This window comes from Nicotiana sylvestris, chromosome 9 (assembly GCF_000393655.2).
Source record: "Nicotiana sylvestris chromosome 9, ASM39365v2, whole genome shotgun sequence".
Classification (NCBI taxonomy): domain Eukaryota; kingdom Viridiplantae; phylum Streptophyta; class Magnoliopsida; order Solanales; family Solanaceae; genus Nicotiana; species Nicotiana sylvestris.
In genome coordinates this window covers 28,873,330-28,896,523 of record NC_091065.1, presented here as the reverse complement: position 1 = coordinate 28,896,523, position 23,194 = coordinate 28,873,330, and the positions used below count along the sequence as shown (strand labels likewise).

General features: G+C 35.8%; 1 protein-coding gene and 1 pseudogene across 8 annotated transcripts; one reads left to right on the top strand and one right to left on the bottom strand.

Moving 5' to 3' along the window:
• Positions 1 to 863: 863 nt before the first annotated feature.
• Positions 864 to 2,555, top strand: LOC104243870 (ribonuclease S-7-like; annotated as a pseudogene).
• Positions 2,556 to 3,520: 965 nt separating this feature from the next.
• Positions 3,521 to 21,842, bottom strand: LOC104243871 (membrane-bound transcription factor site-2 protease homolog). 8 transcript variants are annotated; one of them, XM_070156581.1, is made up of 11 exons: positions 21,716 to 21,842; positions 21,559 to 21,624; positions 19,360 to 19,413; positions 12,703 to 12,769; positions 12,461 to 12,559; positions 11,754 to 11,857; positions 10,652 to 10,799; positions 10,466 to 10,546; positions 9,912 to 10,373; positions 9,406 to 9,720; positions 3,521 to 3,819 (listed from the first exon to the last, which is right to left on the bottom strand). In XM_070156581.1, exons 1-11 carry the CDS (start codon positions 21,814 to 21,816, stop codon positions 3,658 to 3,660), a joined length of 1,659 nt encoding a protein of 552 aa, XP_070012682.1. In that variant the 5' UTR covers positions 21,817 to 21,842; the 3' UTR covers positions 3,521 to 3,657. The 8 variants fall into 8 exon arrangements, with proteins under 8 accessions (XP_070012682.1, XP_070012683.1, XP_070012686.1 ...); XM_070156582.1 differs by lacking the exon at positions 19,360 to 19,413; XM_070156585.1 differs by lacking the exons at positions 19,360 to 19,413; positions 21,559 to 21,624; positions 21,716 to 21,842 and adding exons at positions 13,071 to 13,220; positions 13,310 to 15,529.
• Positions 21,843 to 23,194: the final 1,352 nt, after the last annotated feature.

The following is a 23,194-nucleotide window of genomic DNA, read 5'->3' as shown; positions in this document are numbered from 1 at the left end:
TAGTTTATTGGTAATGCCAATGTTCTAATTAGGGGTGTACAAACCGAATCGAAAAATCGCACCTAACTGAAAAGTCAAACCAAACCGATTAAAAACTATAACTAGGTTTGGTACTGAGTAAAAATAACTCGAACCAAATCGACATATAAATATATAATTTTTATACATACTTTTAAGATTTTATATAGAATTTTTTTTTTAAAAATGTCTAGAAATATTTGGGATTATCTTGCGGGATATAATATTTAATAGTATATGAAGTGCTCCATATTTATTAACCTTAAATAATGGGTTGTACAATCACTTTCTCATCAAATGTTACTGAAATGTGTCAATATCTTTGTTCTTTCATATCATATGTTAAGATCTACTAAATTGTTATATCTTTTTCGAATGATGCTAATCTTCCCTAAAGAACTTAGGGAACTTCCTTTACTTAATTTTGTATTCATTTCATATTACATTCTATACTTCTAGGATAAAATTTGTATTTCCGAAGAATAGGAGAAACTAAGAGAATTAATTTTGGAATAACGAAAAGTCAGTTCTCAGTGTCCATTATTCATAATACAATTCTGTGTTCTTTTGGAAGGAAAAAGTTCCTGATTCGTGACATATTTTATGCATAATCCTTAGATTTGGACCTTTACAATTATCATTATCTTTTGTCTCGTATGTTTCTCCCACAAATGATTTCTAAAGTGGAAAAATTCGCCATTTGGTTGTTACGGTGAAAGCCACGTGAGGATATATTTGGGCCTTTACAATTCTTCAAGAGTATATTTGAACATTTTCAATTGTTCAGTGGTATACTTCAAATTATTGAAGAGGTATATATAACCAATTTTGATAGCTTATGAGTTATGGGTAAATATAGATCTTTCGGTGGTCTGTATAGCTCTACCGCGCAAATGTTAGAGCTAAGTTGGAAAACCATTAGAGGAAGGTATAAATATGGGACGAAATTAATGATATTTTCATGGACTCAAAGGTAAATGGCAAGAAATTTAAAACAAATCAAATATTTTAAGGTTAGATTTTAACATTTCCCTTTCATAATAAGATTATATGAAAAAAAAATAGTTAGGTTAATTTGTAATTATCAAAAGGAGAACGGAGAGACATTTCAAACCCATAACTAACGTGGCCATGACAACAATGTTGAAATCGCAGCAGTAGTAATTTTCCTTATGCTTTTTGCTCTTTCCCCAGTTTATGCTTTCGACTACCTGCTGTTCGTTTTGCAATGGCCACCATCTTTTCGCAATGGTGATGTTCGAAGGAACTTTACAGTCCTTGGGCTTCGGCCAGCTAACAACAACGGCCACTGGCTTGTTAACTGCAAATTGCCTGGACCGTACACTGGACCAAACAAAGGATCATTGTGTACGCGAAATTCTAAAATAGCCAGATTTACAAGTGCTAATTGAAAAATAGCCACAGTTTCAAAAGTAATCGAAATTTAGTCACATTTTGTGTAAAGATAAATCTGAATAAAAACACTGGTACAAATCCGAAAAATATTCCAGCATAATATACTGGAGTTCAAATTTTTTACATGTGAACTTCCAGCATAATATATTGGAGTTCTAGCATAATATGCTGGAAGCTCATACACAGGTGCATTAATCTCCATTATATTATGCTGGAACTTTCTGTGTTGCAGCAAAATAGTGGCTATTTTGCAATGACTTTGCAAACGTTAGCTATTTTTCAATTACCAATCCGAAAACTGGCTAGCCCCTGCTATTTTCACTTGTACAATATAATTGGGGTATTATCATTTCTAGCCAACTATTTACATTCAGTAGCCGAAAAAGTGTATAAAGTTAATATAATTTTTGTATATAACATATAGAATGTATATATATACAAAAAAATATACATTTTTTGGCTATTATTTTGACAACGGCTATACAGTGTCATTTTTCCAGTACACAATTTACGGTAAATTACAGTGTTATGTACTCGAGCATTTCTACATGTTTCTTCTCTGTCAATTCTTTCCTCTTCCACTCTGTTGAATAATAAATATTTTTCCTAACCTTTGCAGGATGAAGGTGAAAAAGATAAGTTGTATGAACACTGGCCAGATTTACTTACCTCCGAAGTAGCCTGTAAGCAAGGCCAGAGGTTCGGAAAGATCAATATAACAAGCATGGATCCTGTTGTGCTTCAAGCTACAATCAAGAACAATATTTTAATCTAACCATATAATTGAAAGACAGGTTCGATCTTTTGAAAACACTCGAAAATCATAGAATAATTAGACCTGGATCAACGACAACGAGTGACGCTAAACAAATCGGAAATGCCATTGAGACGGTCACTAAGTATGGGAGATAGGCATATGTTTCAACGCACATGCAACTAATGTGTCAATGTCGTCAATCTTGAACATGTGACCCAACTAAGAGGATTACACTTCCACCATGAACAACTTTTCCATTTCTTTCTTTATAAGAAACGCAAAACAGCGAGCAAAGTTATTCAGGGACATCAAAATGATGGTTCTAATCGAAAATTGAAGTTCTAGTTTATTTATCCTTATTTTTGTTATAGAATAATCTTTTACAACTTGTCTTCGATAAATATCATCGGGAAGAATAAGAGCTTCTACTCAAATGTCATTCTGGAGTCTATCCCCCATGGACAATACAATGTGTGTACCATACCATCATATTTTGGAAAGTGAACTTGTCTATTACACCCATTTGCATTCACTTAGTCAACAAATATATTTGGTCGTTGAGCCCGAAAAACATAGTTACCGCTAGCTACGCTCTAAAACAGATACAAAATTCTCCTCCTTGGCTTAATTCGTCCAATCTTCTTCTCTTCTCTAATTTTTCCCACACTGCTCCAGTGTCTTCCTAAACCTCCTCTCTCTACTTTCTTTCGTTTACACCACAGGCACTTCCTCTACATAACCTTAGAGAGAGAGAGATAACAATACAAGGTGAGTATCCTCTTCTTCTTTCAGGTGTTTCTGATCTGGTAAATAGTAGAAGAAAGTGTTGAAGATCGCCTTTGAAGCGTCCCTATTTCATGCACTACGTCAAGAACATATGCATAATTAACTATCAAGTCTGCATCAACCTGCCCCTCTCTAAGGCCCAAATAATGGAGAACAGTTTCCGATTAACAGATATTCGCAGGTCATACTGTCTCAACTTCATTTCTATTAATTTAAGCAACTGGATAAGGCAATCATATCGCACCTCCCTAAAAACCACCGTATGCACTTGGTCTGAATAGAATTTAACCGCATTTGAATTATCACTCAAAGAAAGACATTATTTGCGCAAACATGAAACTTTGATGACGAATCAAAAATAGCTTATACCATAAGATTGCTACTCTACCAAATTTTGTGCTAGAGTAAAAGTTCAAAGCAGCCAATACATCAACAAAAAAAAGGGAAAAAGAAAGTGCATAGTAAACAATTTTTCAATGACGAAAAGTGCAGGTTTTTTTCTTCTCTCGTCTTTTCTTTTTGTGGGGCACAGGAGGCAGCAAAGACACAAAAGAACATTTACCACGCTAATATGTCAAAACATACATGAGTAAATGACATAATAATTCCAAACGCTCAGGGAGAGCAAATCTGTCTCCAAGCTCCACCCCTTTACAAGCAATATTTGGCAAAATACTATCTCATAATAAAACAAGGAAAACCTGAACGAAGATAATAAGAATAGATGCAACGGTCCCACCCAATAGGAAATACTGAAGAATGGTTCTCCTCCTCCTAGAACTTAGGAACCTTAAGTAGTGTATAATCACCTCTGAGATCGCCTCACCATCAAGGAAATACACCTGGAGAAGCAAAGGGAGTTATGAAAACACGAATTGTACTTAAGTTGCAGTCACTTATTTACCACTGTTCTAGGATTAAGAAATTATATATTATGCCACAATATTCTCAAAGAAGAAATATTCAAAAGAGAATGGTCATTATCTACAATCGATTACTAAATATAGTAAATGAGTACACAAGCCGGCTTATTCAGGAAGTTGGAAACTAATCAAGTTAGTTTGCAAAGGTGCTGATGTTGCCAGCCACAAGTATTCAAAAATAAAAAATCACCAATCGAACAGCAATAACACTTAACTACAAGGGCTGACGAAAACTCATGAATAGCCATGAAGGAGGAAAAAGACGAGACAGTTGAGCATGAAAATTGAGAAGCAACAACTTCAAAGAGCCAAGACAAGCCTTAGGATGTCTTTTTTATTTCTTTACCAAAAGTCCAAGCACAAAGCTCAATAAGATCTCAATATAATGACATGAAACATTGAAGTTACGAAATTGTTGTATTTTTATCCTTCATCCTCTCTTATGTGGTGTGGAAAGGTGACAATCTGACACAGCATTTTATGAAGTTTCTCAAATTTATTACAACATCTGGATCACCATTTAAGACCTAACCAGGTTTTCCACCGGACTTTCAGATTTTTATGCTCTTGCCCCTGTCATACAAGACATTTATGTTTGGTGCAGCTTCCCTGAGATCCCATCAAACCTATTTTACATAGCAACACATGTATTCAATTTCTAGCAAATCATTTTCTGATTATCAAGAACGTATATACGGTACCCAATCCATGTCTATAGACAACCGAAATGTCTGTCCAACAGAGGATCTAATGCATGGCCTGGTATGTTTCATGCAGGAACGGCCTACTTAAGCAAAAGCATTGGCCTCAATCTTCTAAAGAGTTGCAGATTTGATGTCATCTTATATTGCCACCGCTATATACAACATTAATAAGAGCAGAAAATAGGTCTACAAGATGCTAGGGAAATTCCCATAGGAAATTCCTTTTCTAAAGTTGTCGCAGAATCTTACCACTCATAGGGTATAGCAACATATAGTAAGTAGGGTTATTGCCAAGGACATTATTATCTAGGTTAGTCTGCCTCGCATTGATAAATACTGCAACTTCCAGGAGGCTAGGTTCTTCTCAAACTTCTCAATGGTCCCACTCCATACAACTTCTAATTTGTATTTTGCCCCTAGTGGAACTCCTGGGTAGGTAGGCGGGTAAGTCCTAATGCCAATGCACTTTCCAGTTCTTCCAGATTTGCACTCATTAACAGAATGGTTTACACTTTTGAGCATGTTAATGAGTAAACCTGATTTCTGCCTGCCTCACAAAAATCAAGGTACCATCTGCATAAAGTAGATAAGATATATTAACTGGAAACTTTTCCCAACTTCAAAGCCATTTAGCCATTGCAACTGTTTAGCTTTGTCCAACATTCTGCTCAATCCTTCCATTGCTAGTATGATAAGAACGGTGATAGCGGGCCACCCTGACTCAAGCCTCTTTCTGGGGAAAAGAAACCAACTGGACTTATGTTGATCAAAATAGAATACTTCACGGTGGATATGTTGAACTTGATCCATTTGATCCCCCTTTCACCAAATCCCCCATTTGCTTCAACTGCCAATCAAGAACCTCATAAGCTATTAATGAGACATCTGTAATATGTCCCAATGCTGCTTCCCAGTATATTTGCCAGTTCTTCCAGATTTGCACCTCATTAACAGAATAGATTACACTTTTGAACATGTTACTGTGCAAATCTGATAGAGCTTAAAAAACAAGGAGTGTTAGGTTCAAAAAAAGCACATGTTTATCGTCTGCCCATAGAAGCCATTTAGTTGCAACTTCTCCCAACTTCAAAGCCATTTAGCCATTGCAACTGCTTAGCTTTGTCCAACATTATGCTCAATCCTTCCATTGTTATTATTATACGAATAATGATAGAGGGTCACCCTGTCTCAAGCCTCTTTGTGGGGAAAAGAACAACTGGACTTATGTTGATCAAAATAGAATACTCACAATGGAAATGTTGAACTTGATCCATTTGATCCACCTTTACCAAATCCACAATCTATTCAAGGATGGAGATGAGATAGGACCATTTGAGCTCTATGACCAGCTTACATAGGATACCTTCACCCCTATGCTTCAATTGCCAATCAAGAAACTCATTTGCTATTAATGAGGCATATGTAATATATGCCCCCCCCCCCCTTCTAATGACAGAATGCTGATTTGAGACCAAGTTTCCCATTACTTTCCTCAATCTTTTTGTTAGGACCTTAGCTAACTTGTATACACTGCCAAAGGCCAATTGCATGTAGTCTCTTAATTCAAACTTTTCTTCTTAGATATCAGCGCAATGAAGGATGCATTACATGATCTAACCCTCAAACATTGTTGATGATAAGGATTCAACTCTACAAGAATGTCAGATTTTATATTTTTATGAATTTTCAAGACTGTAGGTAAAAGGCCACTGTATCCCCATCTACAACTGCCTTGTTTGATACACTTGATTTAGCTGCTATTACCTCCTCTTCAAAAAGAGGTGCCTCCAGATCACACCTTTCCTCTTCTGCTGTGGAGGCAATGCCTTCAAAATTAGCAGAAGGTCTCCAATTTTCCTGTTCAGTGTACAGCTTATCATATAAATCCAATGTCTCCTTTATCAATTCTTTATCCTCAATGATTTCACTACCCACAGTGAATTTGTCAGTGCAATTTCCCTTTCTGTGTGAATTGGCACTCTTTTAGAAGTATTTAGTGTTCCTGTCTCCTTCCTTAAGCCAAAGATACTTAGACTTCTGCCTCTACGATATCTCTTCTGCTTTGGCTAGCTGTTGTAATTCAACTCTCAGGTTCATCATTCGATTGGACTCAGACAAAGTCAATTGCCTTCAGACTGGTCAAATGCCGTAAGTTCATCTAGTTCCCCGGTTTTCCTAGTTTCCACCTTCTCAAATTCTTCCTTATTCCAAGTAATGATGTCCTTTTTCAAGTTTTTCAACTTTTGTAGAAGGACGAAATCTGCACTACCAGTAAAAGTGTAACTATGCCATAAGTGCTACAGTTTGCCAAGGAACCCTTTTGACAGTAGCCACGTGTTTTCAAATTTGAAACAAGGATTTGCTTCCAAGTCCCCACTCTCCAATAAGATTGGCATATAATCTGAGATCACCTTTAGAAGGGCAGTTTGTCTCACAACTCTAAGTGAGCCATTCCACAGCAGATGATAAACCTATCAATTTTGGATGCTTGTATGTGTTTATCAACTCTGACCAGGTGTAATGAGCCCCTTGAAGAGGTAAATCAATAACATCAAGAACCTGGATAATGTCTCAGAATGATTTCATGGCTCTAGATCTTCTTATGCAATTTAGCTTCACTTTTTGACACCTCAGATTGCAATACGTTCCGTCCAATAGATGTTTCATGATTTTGTCATGGTATTGTTGCTAATCACAGTAGCAAACAGTAGTTTTCTGGGAAAATTTTCAATTTGTGGAGTCTATAAAGTTCAGTAAGGCCTCATTTATTTATTTTTAAAATTAAGACGTCTGAATCTGAATACACATCTGAATATCAAGATGTGTATTAAGATTAAGATATCTAAATCTGAATACACATCTGAACATATTAAGATATGTATTAAGATCTGAATACTAAATAATTAAAGACTGTTTGATTTTAACATCTGAATGTACAAAAATTATTTTTATTTGAAAATTAATAAACATAAAATTCAAATGAAATACTAACTAACGTAATATTCTATCAATAAATATATAGTTTTTAAAAAAATGATAGTTGTTGGTGGTGATAGCTAACGGATGAATGCCGATTAGAGGCGGTGGTTGGTAGTAGTTTTGGTTGATTATGGTGGTTCATGCTAGTAGTTAGTGGTGATTGGTAGTGGTTGCGATTATGATTGAGGATGATGGTGGTGGGTGATATAGTTAATAATGGCGGCTGGTGGTAGTAATTGTGATTGAGGAAGGTGGTAGGTGGGCGGTGATAGGTTATAATGATGGGCGGTGCCGGCTGTCGTTGTTGATGGTGATGGGGTGGTTAGTTGTGGTAGTTGAGGTGGATGAGTGTTGATTGTGGGGGAGAATGATGGTAGTCGGAGTGGTAAGATGGTGAGTGGTGATAGTCGATAATGTTGGCTCCAGCGAGGAGGTGTGAGCGACTGGCTGTAGTGGGCACGGGGAGAGGTAGAGGGCGACCTAAGAAGTATTGGGGAGAGGTGATCAGACAGGACATGGCGCGACTTAGAATTACGGAGGACATGGCCCTTGACAGGGAATTATGGAGGTCGAGCATTAAGGTTGTAGGTTAGGGGAAAATTGTGAATATTTCTACAGCACAATAGAGTGAGACTAGCCAGTTAGGAGTTAGACTAAGAATGTCATTGCTCGTCTATTGATGCAGGGCTTTACCTGCTAGTTTTTACTATACCAGCCATCTATTTCGTATTTCGTATTCTGTATTTCATATCTCTTATATTGCTGTTATTTTATTATGCATTTTTATGGTACTAATATATCGTCTCCTGTTGCTTTTTTGAGCCGAGGGTCTCCTGGAAACAGCCTCTCTACCCTTCGGGGTAGGGGTAAGGTTTGCGTACATATTACCCTCCCCAGACCCCACTTGTGGGATTATACTGGGTTGTTGGTGGTGGTGGTGGTGGCGTGGTAGTGGTGGTGGTGGTGGCGTGGTAGTGGTGGTGGTTGAGTATGGTTGTGGTGGTGGCATGATGGTAGTTGATAGTGGTAGGCAGTAGCGGCGGGTAATAATGAATATGTGATAACATCTTAATGAAATTAAGTCTCTGTTATAGTTCTTAATCATACAGACATATTCAGACTCATTACGTGGTTGTGAAGTAAAAAAAACAAACAAACTTAATTATTAAGATCTGAATAACTAAGATTCAGACTTAAAAACAAACGCACTTAATGTTTGAGATCTGAATTATTAAGATTCAGACCTCCATTAAGTGCAAACAAATGAGGCCTAAGAAGTCGTTTGGAACAGGAATAGCATTTGCTTCCTATATGTTAAGGGTAACCCTTTTGAGCACGAGTAGGTAACATCTACACCAAGTATGTCATACTCTCAATTCCATAAAGTAAACCTATTACATGATACTTCAGTAATCTTCCTTCATCCAAATAATCCTAAACTTGTGGTATGATGCCTTACGAAACCTAATTTGCAATGTTTTCTTTTTTCTTTTCATCTTTCCATAAAATCATCACTGTTTTTCCAGCATTAAACATGCCTCGACTTTCATGTTTTCCAAGCTCTTTTCATGCTTAATCTTTCTAAGAAATTATCCATTATAAGACCCATTTCATCCACAATGATTTCTATCCTTTTGGGCCCAAATCAGCACAATTCTGTAACCATCAAGCTGTTGCAACCTCCCACAAAACTGGTATTTCCTAACATCACATTGAGGTTCCATTGAAGCTTAACACAGAAAATACACAACAAGATATGACCACACGAGGGCTAAAAGACAAGGAAATCAGAGAAAGTTATCCTTTCTATATGAGTACATACCGGCAGGCTGTTGAGAAGTGCAAGGGCCAAAGAGACATTAAAGGTGAACATCAAAAACTTTTCCAGTACGTATGGAAGATGTGCACCAAATTTAGCGGACCAACGAGGTTGATATGAAGTCAAAAGAACTGAAGGCTTCATTGAATTTACATCACCCACAAAAACAAAAGTCTTAACACAGGGGTTCTCCCTTGAGTTATCATCGTCAACAACACGCATTGTTCCAAGTTGCGAGCATTGCAGAGGAGGATTTGAATATGCTATCTCCACCCATGCTACACCGGTCGACAAAAGTGGAACAAAGCATGCTTTGTCCTGCAATAAAACATCAATTCTTCACCACATGTTCAAATGCATTTTGAGTGTGGTTGTGTTTGTTCTAATCATATAGCGCATTACAAACTACATGAGCAATTTTTCTTGGCAGTACATGACAAACATAAACAGCTGGAAAAATGATATAAAGATGTAACTTCTTGTCAAAATAGGACACGCTAAAAATTCACCTTGGAACACAAGCAGCTGCTCCTGTTGTTACGAATTCTACCCCAACCATCACCACATTTCTCAAGGTTTAATATATCCGTTGCATACAAGCAGTGGAGTTCACCTCCATCCCTTTGATGGTTAACCTCAAGATTATCATCATCAGGCATGGCCTGATCCAAGCATTGAATGGTAATAAATGGACTTAATTCATCTGGGCAAGAAGTTTCATTGCCTTTCAACGAAATATGTTTGCTCTCTTCAATCAAAGAATAGGGAACACAGTAGCCTTTACCAACACTTGTTTTCATAGAGTTCCCAGGAAGGCTGTGATTCTGAGAGTTTTCATAGTGCTCAGTTAGTATAGCAATCATTTGCGACCACTCCTGAAGATTATTGATGCGGATGCCATCCAATGATATTATGACATCACCAGGAGATAAATAGCCAGACAATGGCGATGTTGGAGACACATCCAGCACCTGCTCAAGATATTGTGATTGGAACACATTAGCCACAACAATGCCTAACTAGGTTCCACCAAATTAGCACCTTACAGTACATCCTCAATTACCATGGGGCCTTCATCATGAATGTAAAATGGAGACAAGATCAAGGGTTCAACAAACAACGCCCAAGCACAAACAGCACAGAGCTGAAAGAAAAGTCGCCCAATCAGTACAAAGAGTACATAATATGACAAATAAATGTAGATGGACTAGCATTCCTTAAAAAACCGAGAGCTGCTATAAGCACCCACAGCTGCATTATGCCAAACGCCAGCACAGTATATACGAAGAGCAGAAACTTTGGATAATGCCAGCAATAACTCGTGATTGAATGCCACAAGAGCGCCTGGAAATAATGAAGCCAGAAATACAGCTATGTACTCCATCTGTATCCCCTCACTGCTTTTCCAGAATGTAGTGCCTACAAAAGCAGTTGTGAGATTCATGTACTGCTAGGTCTTAAAACATGTCAACTGATCAGGTATATGACGCAATAGTTAGCCAATTGTTAAATCAAAGATCATGAACGTTAACTGATGCAATTAACATGCTTAACAACATATCTATTATTTGTTGTGCAGCCATGAGGCTTATATACAAAGATTTCATAGAAGCTATTAATCATGCATAGAAAAAAGTACAAGAAATGTTAACTGCATCTTATCCTAGAAACTCTGTGCCACTACACTTTGATACCTCGTTTCCTCCAGCTCGATCAATTCATTGGTGAAACTCTACTAGAAAAAGATTCATACCCCTCGTTTCCCACCAGCCCGAACACACATGTAGAGAACTTTCCGCCATTCAGAACCTTTTGGGTAAAAGGAAGAGAATTCAGGATACTCAAACAAAAGCACCAAAGCACATGATGGGTGAACTGAGATTCATATTCTTGTCCTTTGAGTAACCATTGTTTGGGCTTTGGCTTTGGGTTTTCTTGTTCCAGAGGTGTGATTAATAGGAGCATCAGAGGAAGAAACATCTGTCAGTCTGTTCATGTAACGAACTCTCTTCCTTAACATACCCTGATTATATTGCTCAATAACAGTTCAAAAATTCTCAATCATCTCTAAGTAAGCCTTCAATGAAGCCAAAGCTTAGATGCACTGCCATTATTAATCTACTGGACTGAAACCACAGATACTCATCTAAAGAGAAAATTATTCATCATTCTTCGTATATGCATTGTCCCACGTGTATTATTTTCTCCCAGAAGAAGTTAGGAAAAGTAATGAAAGAGTACAAGTACAAGAAGGAACATAATCTTTCAAGAAGATTTCCATGAATACATATATTAAGTATAGCTAGATTCACATTGTACTCCAAACATTTCAAAAGAGTATCAGTCTTAACCTTGCAGCAGCTAGAGCGTGGCCAAGTTCATGCACTGAAACTGATATGATGGAAGATATGCACAGATATCCAATGTCAGCCAGTGAGATGGTCAAGCCTGATATCTGCGCCCAAAAACAAATGAAGCAGATGCAACTGTTTAGAGAACTCTTGATTTGAATGCAAATAGCAGTTTCTAGCCCAGATCATGTCTATGTAGGTCACAGCCATGCTCATCCCTTACCTTAAGCCCAAAAAGATAGCATAAGTCAAGACCATTTCACCCCTTACCTTATTAAGCCAAATAGACAACCAACATAGGTACACGTTAGAAGCAGCTTAAACATGCCTAACATCTTGCCTAAGAAAATAAACTATGCTCAAGAAAGAGAGCAAAAGGACAAAGGTAACTTCATCAATATTCTCTATTCATTTTTGCTTTTCAGAGGGTTGTAAGTTTAATTGTATTGAGAACAAGAGAAGAACTGGTACATGGGTCGGAAAAAAAAACAATTTTTTGATTGGTATGTAATTGGAGTTCATTTATTTGCAACCTTGAGTTATGTTATTCAGTTCTACGAATGCCTAGAAATGACAGGAAAAATCATTTACTTTTCATAAAAAAAAATTCCTGTTCCTAGCCATGATGGTAATGAAGTATTGGTTTGAAGCACAGTAATCCAAAGAAAGACTGAAAACCAAGTGAGTTATAATGTGAGAATACATACCATAGAAGAAAACCCCAACAGATATCCACTCATAACATAGCTCATCTGAGAGTTGCTATAATAGAGACACAGTATCTGGCCGATTTCATACAAAAGAATCTGGCAAGGATGAAGAAATGCTAATTCAATGGGCAGAAGTTAAACAAAATGGGAAAATCCTTTTTCCTTTGCTATTTTCAAACATTAATTAATTAGGAGATATAGAAGAAATAAAACAATACTGAATCTAGCAGGTGACTGACCATAGTAACTGCAGCCAACACGGCAAGACTAAATCCAACACCCATTGAGAACCAAGCTTTCAAGCACCTGCAAGAAAAGTAGTCACTTAGCAAGGCATAAAAGTTAAAACTAAGCCCAAACAGCTCCCTACATAATATAAAAAAGGTAAAAGTTGCAAAGAATAAATATATATATATATATATATATATATATATATATATATTTAGATATTTACACATAAATATCTAATATTAATATAACTTAACATATATACATATTTAAGCACAAACTATAGCATATAGTCAAATACAATGAGGTTTAGTGTCAACACATTAAAACTTCCACAATCGCAAGGGATGGCCTAACAGTTGAAGAGTGGAATAACAACCTTGCAAACAAAGGTTTGAATCCCAATGGAGGCCGCAGAAGGTGAACTCTTCCCATTTATTTAATTCTTGGTAGGTTAAGTTACCCAGTATTCATGTTGGTGAGAAATAGCAGGAAACCGGTGGACTAGCCGTGCAAACCAACCCAGCCACTATTAATATACAAAAAATTAAAGAAATCAAATAAGTTAGAATCTTACTTATCCAAAGAAAACAGTTAGGTTAGAAATTATAATCCAACCTCATTGGGCTTGCAAAACAAGCTTGATCTCATAGAACTAGGCTCAGTCTAACCTTCTCATATTATGTAGTTCTTGTGTGCATATTGTGAGAAGGGAGGCGAGAGTTATTGATTACTTGATAATTTGATGAAAAGATCCCAGCTCTCCCTTGTTTCTTTAGCTCTAGCTCTATCTTGTTTTCTTAGCTTCTTTTAAAGAGCTGAGATTCGGCATCTTAACTCTTAGTTTTTAAAGAATGCTTCTAGTCAATCTACATTTGTTTGTCAGTTAACAAATATCACCTCTCGGTCTCTCACAGTTTTCTCAACTCCTAGCTCACAAATCAAGTATGTTAGATATCTTACCGTCCAGAAAAAGGTTAAGCTTAGAAATCTTAAGCTAACCTTAGAGGGTTCACAAGCCAGCTTGATCTCATAAAACTGGCTTCGCCAAAGCTAAAACTTCTTATAACATATGAGTATATTCTGCAACACACAAGCGACGCGAGATTTATTGAGTACATAATTCGATGTATACTGTGAGAAAGAATACACAATTTCTCACGGGAAAATTATATTGTTTATATACCTTAACTATAATAAAAGAACCCCTATTTATAACAATATACAAAATCTGCGGTACTCCTATTCCATGTAGGACTACGCTTATTTACATAACATCTAGCTATCTAGCACTCACCCAGAAGCCGGTGCATACAAATCATATGTATCGAGCTTGTTACATATGTAACTACTACGAGGACCAGCAAAGGACTTGGTGAAAGGATCAGTAAGTTGATCATTCAACTTCACAAACTTTATAGCAATATCCCCTAAGAGTATCTTTTCTCTGACGGAGTGACAGTCAATCTCAATGTGTTTAGTTCTCTCAAGGAACACCGGATTTGATGCAATATGAAGGATAGCTTGATTATCACACACAAGTTCATCTGGCCAATTTCATCAAATTTTAACTCCTTGAGCAATTGTTTGATCCAAACTAGCTAACATGTTGCCAAGCCATTGCTCGATATTCTGCTTCTGCACTAGACCGAACAACCACATTCTGCGTCTTTGTAGAGACCTCCATTGAAGTTCAAAATACATTGTCAGTGAGCTTTTGATGCCATTTACGGCAACATCGGGAGTTTGACCCCAAGATTTCCGCAGTCGACTGAGGTAGAAGTTATCAATAGCGACGTCCGAGATGATGAAGACAAAGTTAATGGTAGTCTTTCATTGGATGTCAAAGATTGAGGTTGCCTTCCCCATCCGGCCATCGAAAGATGGATTTCAGATGAAGTTGAAGAAGAGAGAGGTGATTGAGGCCTCATTTTGTTTGCACTTAATAGAGGTCTGAATCTTAATCATTCAGATCGCAGACATTAAGTGTGTTTATTTTTAAAGTCTGAATCTTAATTATTCAGATTTAATTATTAAGTGTGTTTATTTTTTTTTACTTTACAACCACTTAATGGGTCTGGATAGGTCTGTATGATTAAGATCTATAACAAAGACTTAATTTCATTAAGATGATATCATCCACATTCATTATTACTGCCGCCACCACCTATCATTATCAATCACCACCAGTCCACCACAATACTCAACCACGACCACCATCATCCTCAATCATAGCCGCCACCATTATCAACTACAACCATCCATTATTCCCACCACCATCATTCTCAACCACAACCATACACTCATCCACCTCAACTACCACAACTAGCCACCTCATCACCATCAACAAACATAGCTGGCACTGCCCATCATTATAAACTACCACCACCCACCAACACCTTCCTCAGTCACAACTACCACCACCACCCACCATCATCATCCTCAATCATAATCGGCGATTTTTAAAAGCAAGTTGAGGTTAGGGTATGAGACGATCAATGTTTTTAGTTTCCTACGCTCCACAAATTGGATTAGATGCAGAAACTAAAACTAAGTGTCTGCGACCAACTTATCTTTATTGGGGGAGATCTTCATATAGATAAAGATAGTGACGGTTTTCGCTAAATGACACAAGGGATATGGTTATGGAAGTTGGCATGATGAAGGAAAGGTTGTCCTATATTTCTCTAGCTTATGATTTAGCCTGTAGCTAACACATATTTAAAAAAAGAGTTTTCACCCAATAACATTTAGTTGTAGCTTATGATATATATATAGTCGTTGTCCAGTGTTTACGTCGCACATAATAAGAGGATCATGTGCACATGATATGTGGGAGATCATCATAGAACACTTGGCCTCCTCAAGATGTAAATATGGAAGAGTACTTCCAGAACTGTATTTAGTCGTTTCAAGCCAACATGTAGGTGCATATTTTTCTCAGCTTTATATCTGTTGAATCATTTTCTTTCTCTAGGCTGCGGGATGATGACGCCGGAAGGGGAAGAAAGGTTTCTGTAGACGAGACAGGGTGGAAAAGAAAAAGGGAAATAGTTCATAAAAATGTCAATAATGAAAGTCGTACTGCTATATTATCTCTAATAACTTGCTATCTCACTTTATTTGCTTGTTTTTTAATTGGAACCTTAATTTGTGTTGAACTAGTTGTTCTTTTTTTACTTTATTTTTTATAGTCGTAGTTCCTATTTTTTCTCTTTAATATCTAGGGAACCTCTTGATAACGAAAAGAAGTAGGAGGTCACATTGTCAGAGATTGAGAATGTTCAACTGAGTCTTCTTGCTTTTTCCGTTTAGCTTTTCTTCAACTTTTAAATTATACAAAGAGTTCTGTCATGAATATATTTCAGTCTGTCAGCCCGGATGTAGTGCGAAATAAGAAAGGTAATCTTTGTTTGTGCGGGATATTTACAAAAACTTCTAAGAAGAAAACAACAAGAAGACTCTTCCTACAAAAACTTCTAAGAAGAAAACAACAAGAAGACAAATAAGGAAGATTGTGCCAAGAGAAGTTAGAAGACAAATAAGGAAGATTGTGCCAAGAGAAGTTACATTAACAGTAAATCTACGAAGTAGAAAATTAGAAATATGTAGGAAGAGTTTAATTACTTCTTTAACGAAGATATCATGTCACGTTGAAGTCACCAAATATTGTTTTTTGTTGCTCCTCTTCAAAATTAGGGGCAGAGTCAAGGCAGATCTGCAAACTAAGTGTTCCATCTCATGTATGAAACATTTAATGGATGCTATAAAGGAAAATGATGCACAGTTAAATGCTCTAAAAGATCTCGACATACCAGGGCGTTCTATTAGTGTGAGTTTAATTGAGCAGCTGCCTAAGAGGTTTGACACCCGTTTTCAATTATTTGATATTGGAGGTTCTAGAATGTTTTTTGTATTTTGTATGGAGGTGCAGGATTGCCTTGGCTTCCAGTGTATGGGCAAAAATGTTGACACTCATGACTTGAGTGATAAAAATATCGAACAGTCAACTTTAGTACTCAAAGAATATTTTCCTGATCTTGATTTAAGAAAACTCTCAAAGACGACTGCCCTCAATAAAATTAGAACTTTTCCCATGGATGTTGACGGATGGAATGATGATTTTTTGAGACTATGTATATGCTACATGTTCTCTATTTTTTTCTTTCCATAAACCAAAATGGAGTTGTCATTTTGGCCCCTGGTGTACTTTGGTAGTTCAATGGATGAATTTGAGAAACATAATTGGGGAAAGGCTATCTATGATTTCTTAATTCTCTATGTTGGGAGATTTAAAGAAGGGAAGGTGGTGACCTATTTGCAAGGATGTTTGCCACTGTTGGAGGTCAGAACCAAATTAATCTTAAATAAATGTTCGGCCCATAATTTGGCTAAGATATGCAGCTCATTTTATCTGTTTATTTTGAGTTTTTTGACAGGCATTAGATGACCGAAAGCTGAAATTGAGTACCGGTCTAAATATTGTAGCCTCTTAAGCTGCCATTGTCACCTATGATAAAGGTGACACCAGGAGCTCAGACAAAATACGACAGGCTTTGGTTTTTTCAAATTCAGTGCTACACAAACTCACAATGATTTTCCTCTAGTTGTATCTGAAATTTATTAGTTCACAGAATTAACATCATCATTCACTAGATTATTATTGTTATCTAAATAGCTAAAAAAACGGGTGACGCCTGCACTCTCTCGCATAATGTTGTGGTAGAATCGCCAAAACAGCAGAATGTCGGAAACACATCCGAACAGGAAAGCACATCCAACGACGAGAGATGACAGACGATTGGCCAAAACGTTTGACGATTCTTCTCCTCGACGAGGTATTATTTGCTTATCAATCTTTAGTTTGAAATCCAATCTATCATATAAGCAAATAATACCTCGTCGAGGAGAAGAAGCGTCAAACGTTTTGGCCAATCGTCTGTCATCTCGTCATTGGATGTGCTTTCCTGATGTTCGGATGTGTTTCCAACATTCTGCTGTTTCGATGATTCTCCCACAACATTATCCGAGAGAGTGCAGGCGTCACACTTCTTAGCTATTTAGATAACAATAATAATCCAGTGAATGATGATAATTATGTGAACTAATACATTTCTGATACAACTAAAGGAAAATCATTGTGAGTTTGTGTAATACTGAATTTGACAAAACTAAAGCATGGCGTATTTTGTCTGAGCTCCTGGTGTCACCTTTATCATAGGTGACAATGGCAGCTTAAGAGGTTACAACATTTAGACCGGCACTCAATTTCAGCTTTCGGTCATCTAATGCCTGTCAAAAAACTCAAAATAAACAGATAAAATGAGCTGCATATCTTAGCCAAATTATGGGCCGAACATTTATTTAAGATTAATTTGGTTCTGACCTCCAACAGTTGCAAACATCCTTGCAAATAGGTCACCACCTTCCCTTCTTTAAATCTCCCAACATAGAGAATTAAGAAATCATAGATAGTCTTTCCCCAGTTATGTTTCTCAAATTCATCCATTGGATTACCAAAGTACACCAGGGGCCAAAATGACAACTCCATTTTGGTTTGTGGAAAGAAAAAAACAGAGAACATGTAGAATATACATAGTCACAAAAAGTCATCATTCCAACCGTCAGCATCCATGCGAAAAGTTCTAATTTTATCGAGGGCAGTCGTCCTTGAGAGTTTTCTTAAATCAAGATCAGGAAAATATTTTTTTGAGTACTAAAGTTGGTTGTTCGATATTTTTATCACTCAAGTCATAAATGTTAACATTTTTGCTCACACATTGGAAGCCAAGACAATCCTGCACCTCCTTCGTACAAAATGACATTCTAGAACCTCCAATATCAAATGATTGAGAATAGGTGTCAAACTTCTTAGCCAACTGCTTAATTAAACACAGACTAATAGAACGCCCTGGTATGCCAAGATAATGCACAAACATTGTGCCTTTCAGAGCATTTAAATGTGCATCATTTTCCTTTATAGCATCCATTAATGTTTCATACACGAAATGGAGTACTTAGTTTGCAGATCTGACTTGACTCTGTCCCTAAATTTGAAGAGGAGCAACAAAAAACAATATCTGGTGACTTCAATGTGACATGATATCTTCTTTAAAGAAGTAATTAAACTCTTCCTACATATTTCTAATTTTCTACTTCGTAGATTTACTATTAATGCACCTTCTCTTAGCACAATCCTCCTTATTTGTCTTCTTGTTGTTGTTCTCTCCTTAGAAGTTTTTCTAGATAACCAAGAAAGGTAAATATTCAGCACAAACAAAGATTACCTTTCTTATTTCGCACTACATCCGGGCTGACAGACTGAAATATATTCCTGACAAAACTCTTTGTATAATTTAAAAGTTGAAAAAAAGATAAACGGAAAAAGCAACAGGACCCAGTTAAACAGTCTCAATCTCTGACAATGTGACCTCCTACTTCTTTTCATTATCAAGAGGTTCCTTAGATATTAAAGAGAAAACAAAGAAAAAATAGGAGTTACGACTATAAAAAAATAAAGAAAAAAACGAACAACTCATCCAGCTCAAATTAAGATTCCAATCAAAAAATAAACAAATAAAGTGAGATAGCAAGTTATTAGAAATAATATAATAGTACGACTTTCATTATTGATATTTTTACGAACTATTTTCCTCTTTCTTTACTACCTTGTCTTGTCTCCTGAAGTCTCTCTTCCCCTCCCGGCGTGATCATCCCACAGCCTAGAAGAAAGGAGAAAGAAAATGATTTAATAGAGAGAAAAATATGCACCTACATGTTGGTATGAAACGACTAAATACAGTTGTGGGTTCCATATTTAGATCTTGAGGAGGCCAAGTGTTCTATGATGATCTCCCACATATCATGTGCACATGATACTCTTATTATGTGCGACGTAAACACTGGACAACGACTATATATATATCATAAGCTACAACTAAATGTTATTGGGTGAAAACTCTTTTTTTAAATATGTGTTAGCTACAGGCTAAATCATAAGCTAGAGAGAAATATAGGACAACCTTTCCTTCATCATTCCAACTTCCATAACCATATTTACTGTGTCATTTAGCGAAAACCGTCACTATCTTTATCTACATGAAGATCTCCCCGAATAAAGATAAGTCGGTCGCAGACACTTAGTTTTAGCTTCTGCATCTGATCCAATTTGTGGAGCATAGGAAACTAAAAACATTTATCGTCTCATACCCTAACCTCAACTTGATTATTAATCGACACCACAACCAATCACCATTAGTTACTACACTGAACCACCACCATCAACCAAAATCACCACCAACCCGCCTCTAGTCGAGATTGACAAACACCACTGTTAGCCATCACCACCACCAACTATTATATTTTTAAAAATTATATATTTTATTGATAGAATATTAAATTAATTAGTATTTCATTTGAATTTTATGTTTATTAATTTTCAAATAAAGATAAATTTTATATATTCAGATGTTAAAAATCAAACAATCTTAATCATTTAGTATTTAGATCTTAATACACATCTGAATCAGATTCAGATGTCTTAACCTTAATACACATCTTGATATTCATGTGTATTCAGATTCAGATATCTTAATCTTAAGAAAACAAATGAGGCCTAAATCAGAGAAAATAGCTCTTTGGAATAACTTGAATTTTCCATATATAGCAAATAAAATTGATAGCATTATTGCTAGATTGGACTTCTGTGGTACAGGACGAGCTTATTTTGCTGGTGGTTAACTAGAGCAACGAGCTTTCTTGAAGCAAAGTACACATTGATGTAATAGGAAATCTTCTAAAATGAAATGGGTCTTTCTCAACTAAGAAAGAAGAGACTTTTTCTTCTTTTTGGTACTCTTTTGGACTGTAATAGGAAGCTCAAGGTTTGATGGAGTGTTCTGCTAGTTCGGATGGAATATAAAAGAAGAGCATCGATGGATGATTCTTAATTTCTTCCTCTGTTGTGAATATTGATTATCTAGTGCTTGTTGAATAAATGGATGAAAATATAAGATTCTTTAAGTGAATGTAAATGTATTTTGAAATTGATGAATGGATTTAGCGTGGAGAAATTAGTGTTATTCTGTTGTTCATTCAAGTTTTGTGAAAACACATCCCTGTTCTTATTTTGTATGTCCCACACGAGTTACTGGAGAAGAGATCTTGATTTGTTTGTTTTGACTTATTTTTTTATCTGCAGAACCATTAAAATTGAGGATCTTTCCGTTAGCTTCAGGGTTTACTCTAGACCTGAATCAAATGTGTCCACCTTTTTCAAACATAAGGGACTATTTGTGTTCAGTAGCATATACAAAGGACAAAAATATGTCAAGCCCTATACATAAGGGAATATTTGGGTCTTTTCCTCACTAATCAGCTCTAGGTATAAGTTTTAAATGTCGGGGTAAAAGCTAACGTCAGTTGTCTGCTAAAGTTTGATGACTAAGTAATGGGCAATTCTCAAAACCTGCCACACACACCATCTAACTAAACTATCAACCAAATTACAAACATTGTTGAGAATAAGCTATATAAACTCTAAGCATAATGCGCCTCCAAGCAACAATAAAACATCAATTTTAACTTCTTTTGCAATAGTACTTACTCCTTCAATTTATTTAACTTAACACAAGCAGCAGAAAAATTCAAGCAAGACATTTTTTCAAATGTTACTAGGTTAGGCAAACTTCAATATTGAATTTTCAATCACTGGAAAATAAAATCAGAAAAGCAATTGGTACTGAAAACCACCTTCCTCTACATACAGAGGCAAAATATGCACCATCTGCTAATTCATACACATTAGGAATCAAAAAACTTGGAAAGCATGAACTATCTATCTATAAAAAAAGGTTAAAAAAGAAGACCTTGAGTATCTTCGTCCGAAATGAAACAGGGGTTCATTCAATATTGACGACTTGTAGTCACAATACCTGCAAATTTCAATATTCGATGGCCAATTCAAACAAACTTTTCAAATACCGCTAACAATAGGGGAAAAAACAAGAAAGATCTGATTCATACCAACAAGAGATAGTGTTGGATAGGCGATTAATGCTCATAGGCAATAGAGTCTCATTGCTTCTTTGCCATCTGCTAAACCTTCGAAATCGTCTGCCTTCCATCTTTCAACTTTGTATTAATTTTGTTTTGTTGAAGTTTTGGTACAAACCCTTAGGGTTTATAGTGGACGGAATTTAGTCATGTTTGGCGCACGTGACTTTGTAAGTGACTTGGCAACTCGCCAAGTATCATATTTATCTTTTGTTTTCTCCTTTTTTTACTTTTCCCTTTCATTCTTTTAAATTTTTGTTAAAATTGTTTAATAATTGGAAATTGATCATTCTTTATCCTATTTATTACATCTCATTATAGTATTTATTTCAGTTACAAAAGACACAATTAACGTCCAAATTTTTTAGTTTATTGGGTTTCTCACTATCATTATTAAATCAAGTAATATCATGTTTTAATTGCAATAAAAAAAATTGCACCTTTTAATTCATTTAATTAGCCTGTCTTTATTCTTAACCGTTCTCTCACCTGTAATCATGTTGAGTTGTTTTTGTGTCTTATTTGTTTCATATAGTTTTTTTTCATTTTATATAAAAATTATGAGACTAATCATTTAGTCATAGTACTTTAATTCTTCATCCAACCACAAAGTGCGGGCAAATTTTTATATAGAACATTTAAATAAGAAAGTTAGGTAAGAGGTCTTGCGTTACACATTCTAAATGTATTCTGACATTATAAAACTATATATAATTATCTCATTCTATTTTTGTGTCTTGTTTCATATATATTTTCTTCTTATACATATCTTTGTAATTTGTTTTTGCATGTATGCCTTATATATAAATAAAAATTTATGACTATTATCACGAGTAAATTTATTAGGCAACATTATTTATAAATGTATTGAGGGAATAAAGAAGATGACTTTGGCCAAGAAACTCATTTATCTTTTTTTTCTCTCATTTTTTTTGGCTTTGCTTCCTCATTTTTTATTTATCTTATTTTTAATTAATAGTCCAAATTTAATTCTTTAAATACAAAGTCAACTTTTTCCTCCCATGATTATGTCCTTATTGGACATCTTAATATGTATTTATGCTCTTTCAAACTTCCCCTCCCCTATATTCCGTTACTAAATTTTATTGATTATGTCCATAACTCTCAAATATTATTTAATGTGTTAATTTATGGCATCATTTTGTATTCTCTCATATATGCCTATATAAATTCACTAGCTAGATCAAGAAACACAAATCAAAATTTGGTGAGAAAGCTAATGTCTATTCAAGAATTAATAGAGTTTCTTTTAGTGGAAGCTTGTTTTGATGCTATGTCCAAGAAAGGTATGTGGCGCTAAAGCGGATCTTGATGAATGCATTCATATATTCAAAGTTCTCAATTCAGGTAAATCTTATGAATATTACTATCTTTTTAAAAAAAAAAACTTTCTGAAATTTTAAAGATCATGCAAGAAGTTTTATTGAA

Bases quoted from the DNA above. Each gene is read 5' to 3' on its own strand.
- LOC104243871 (XM_070156581.1), bottom strand. From the start codon at position 21,816: ATGGAAGGCAGACGATTTCGAAGGTTTAGCAGATGGCAAAGAAGCAAT. The intron at 9,721-9,911 runs GTGAATTTTTAG...GTTTTATTGCAG, and splicing joins GCAGCTGCTTGTGTTCCAAG to GACAAAGCATGCTTTGTTCC. The intron at 3,820-9,405 runs GTATGTACTCAT...TTGCTTCTCCAG, and splicing joins CACTTCTCAACAGCCTGCCG to GTGTATTTCCTTGATGGTGA.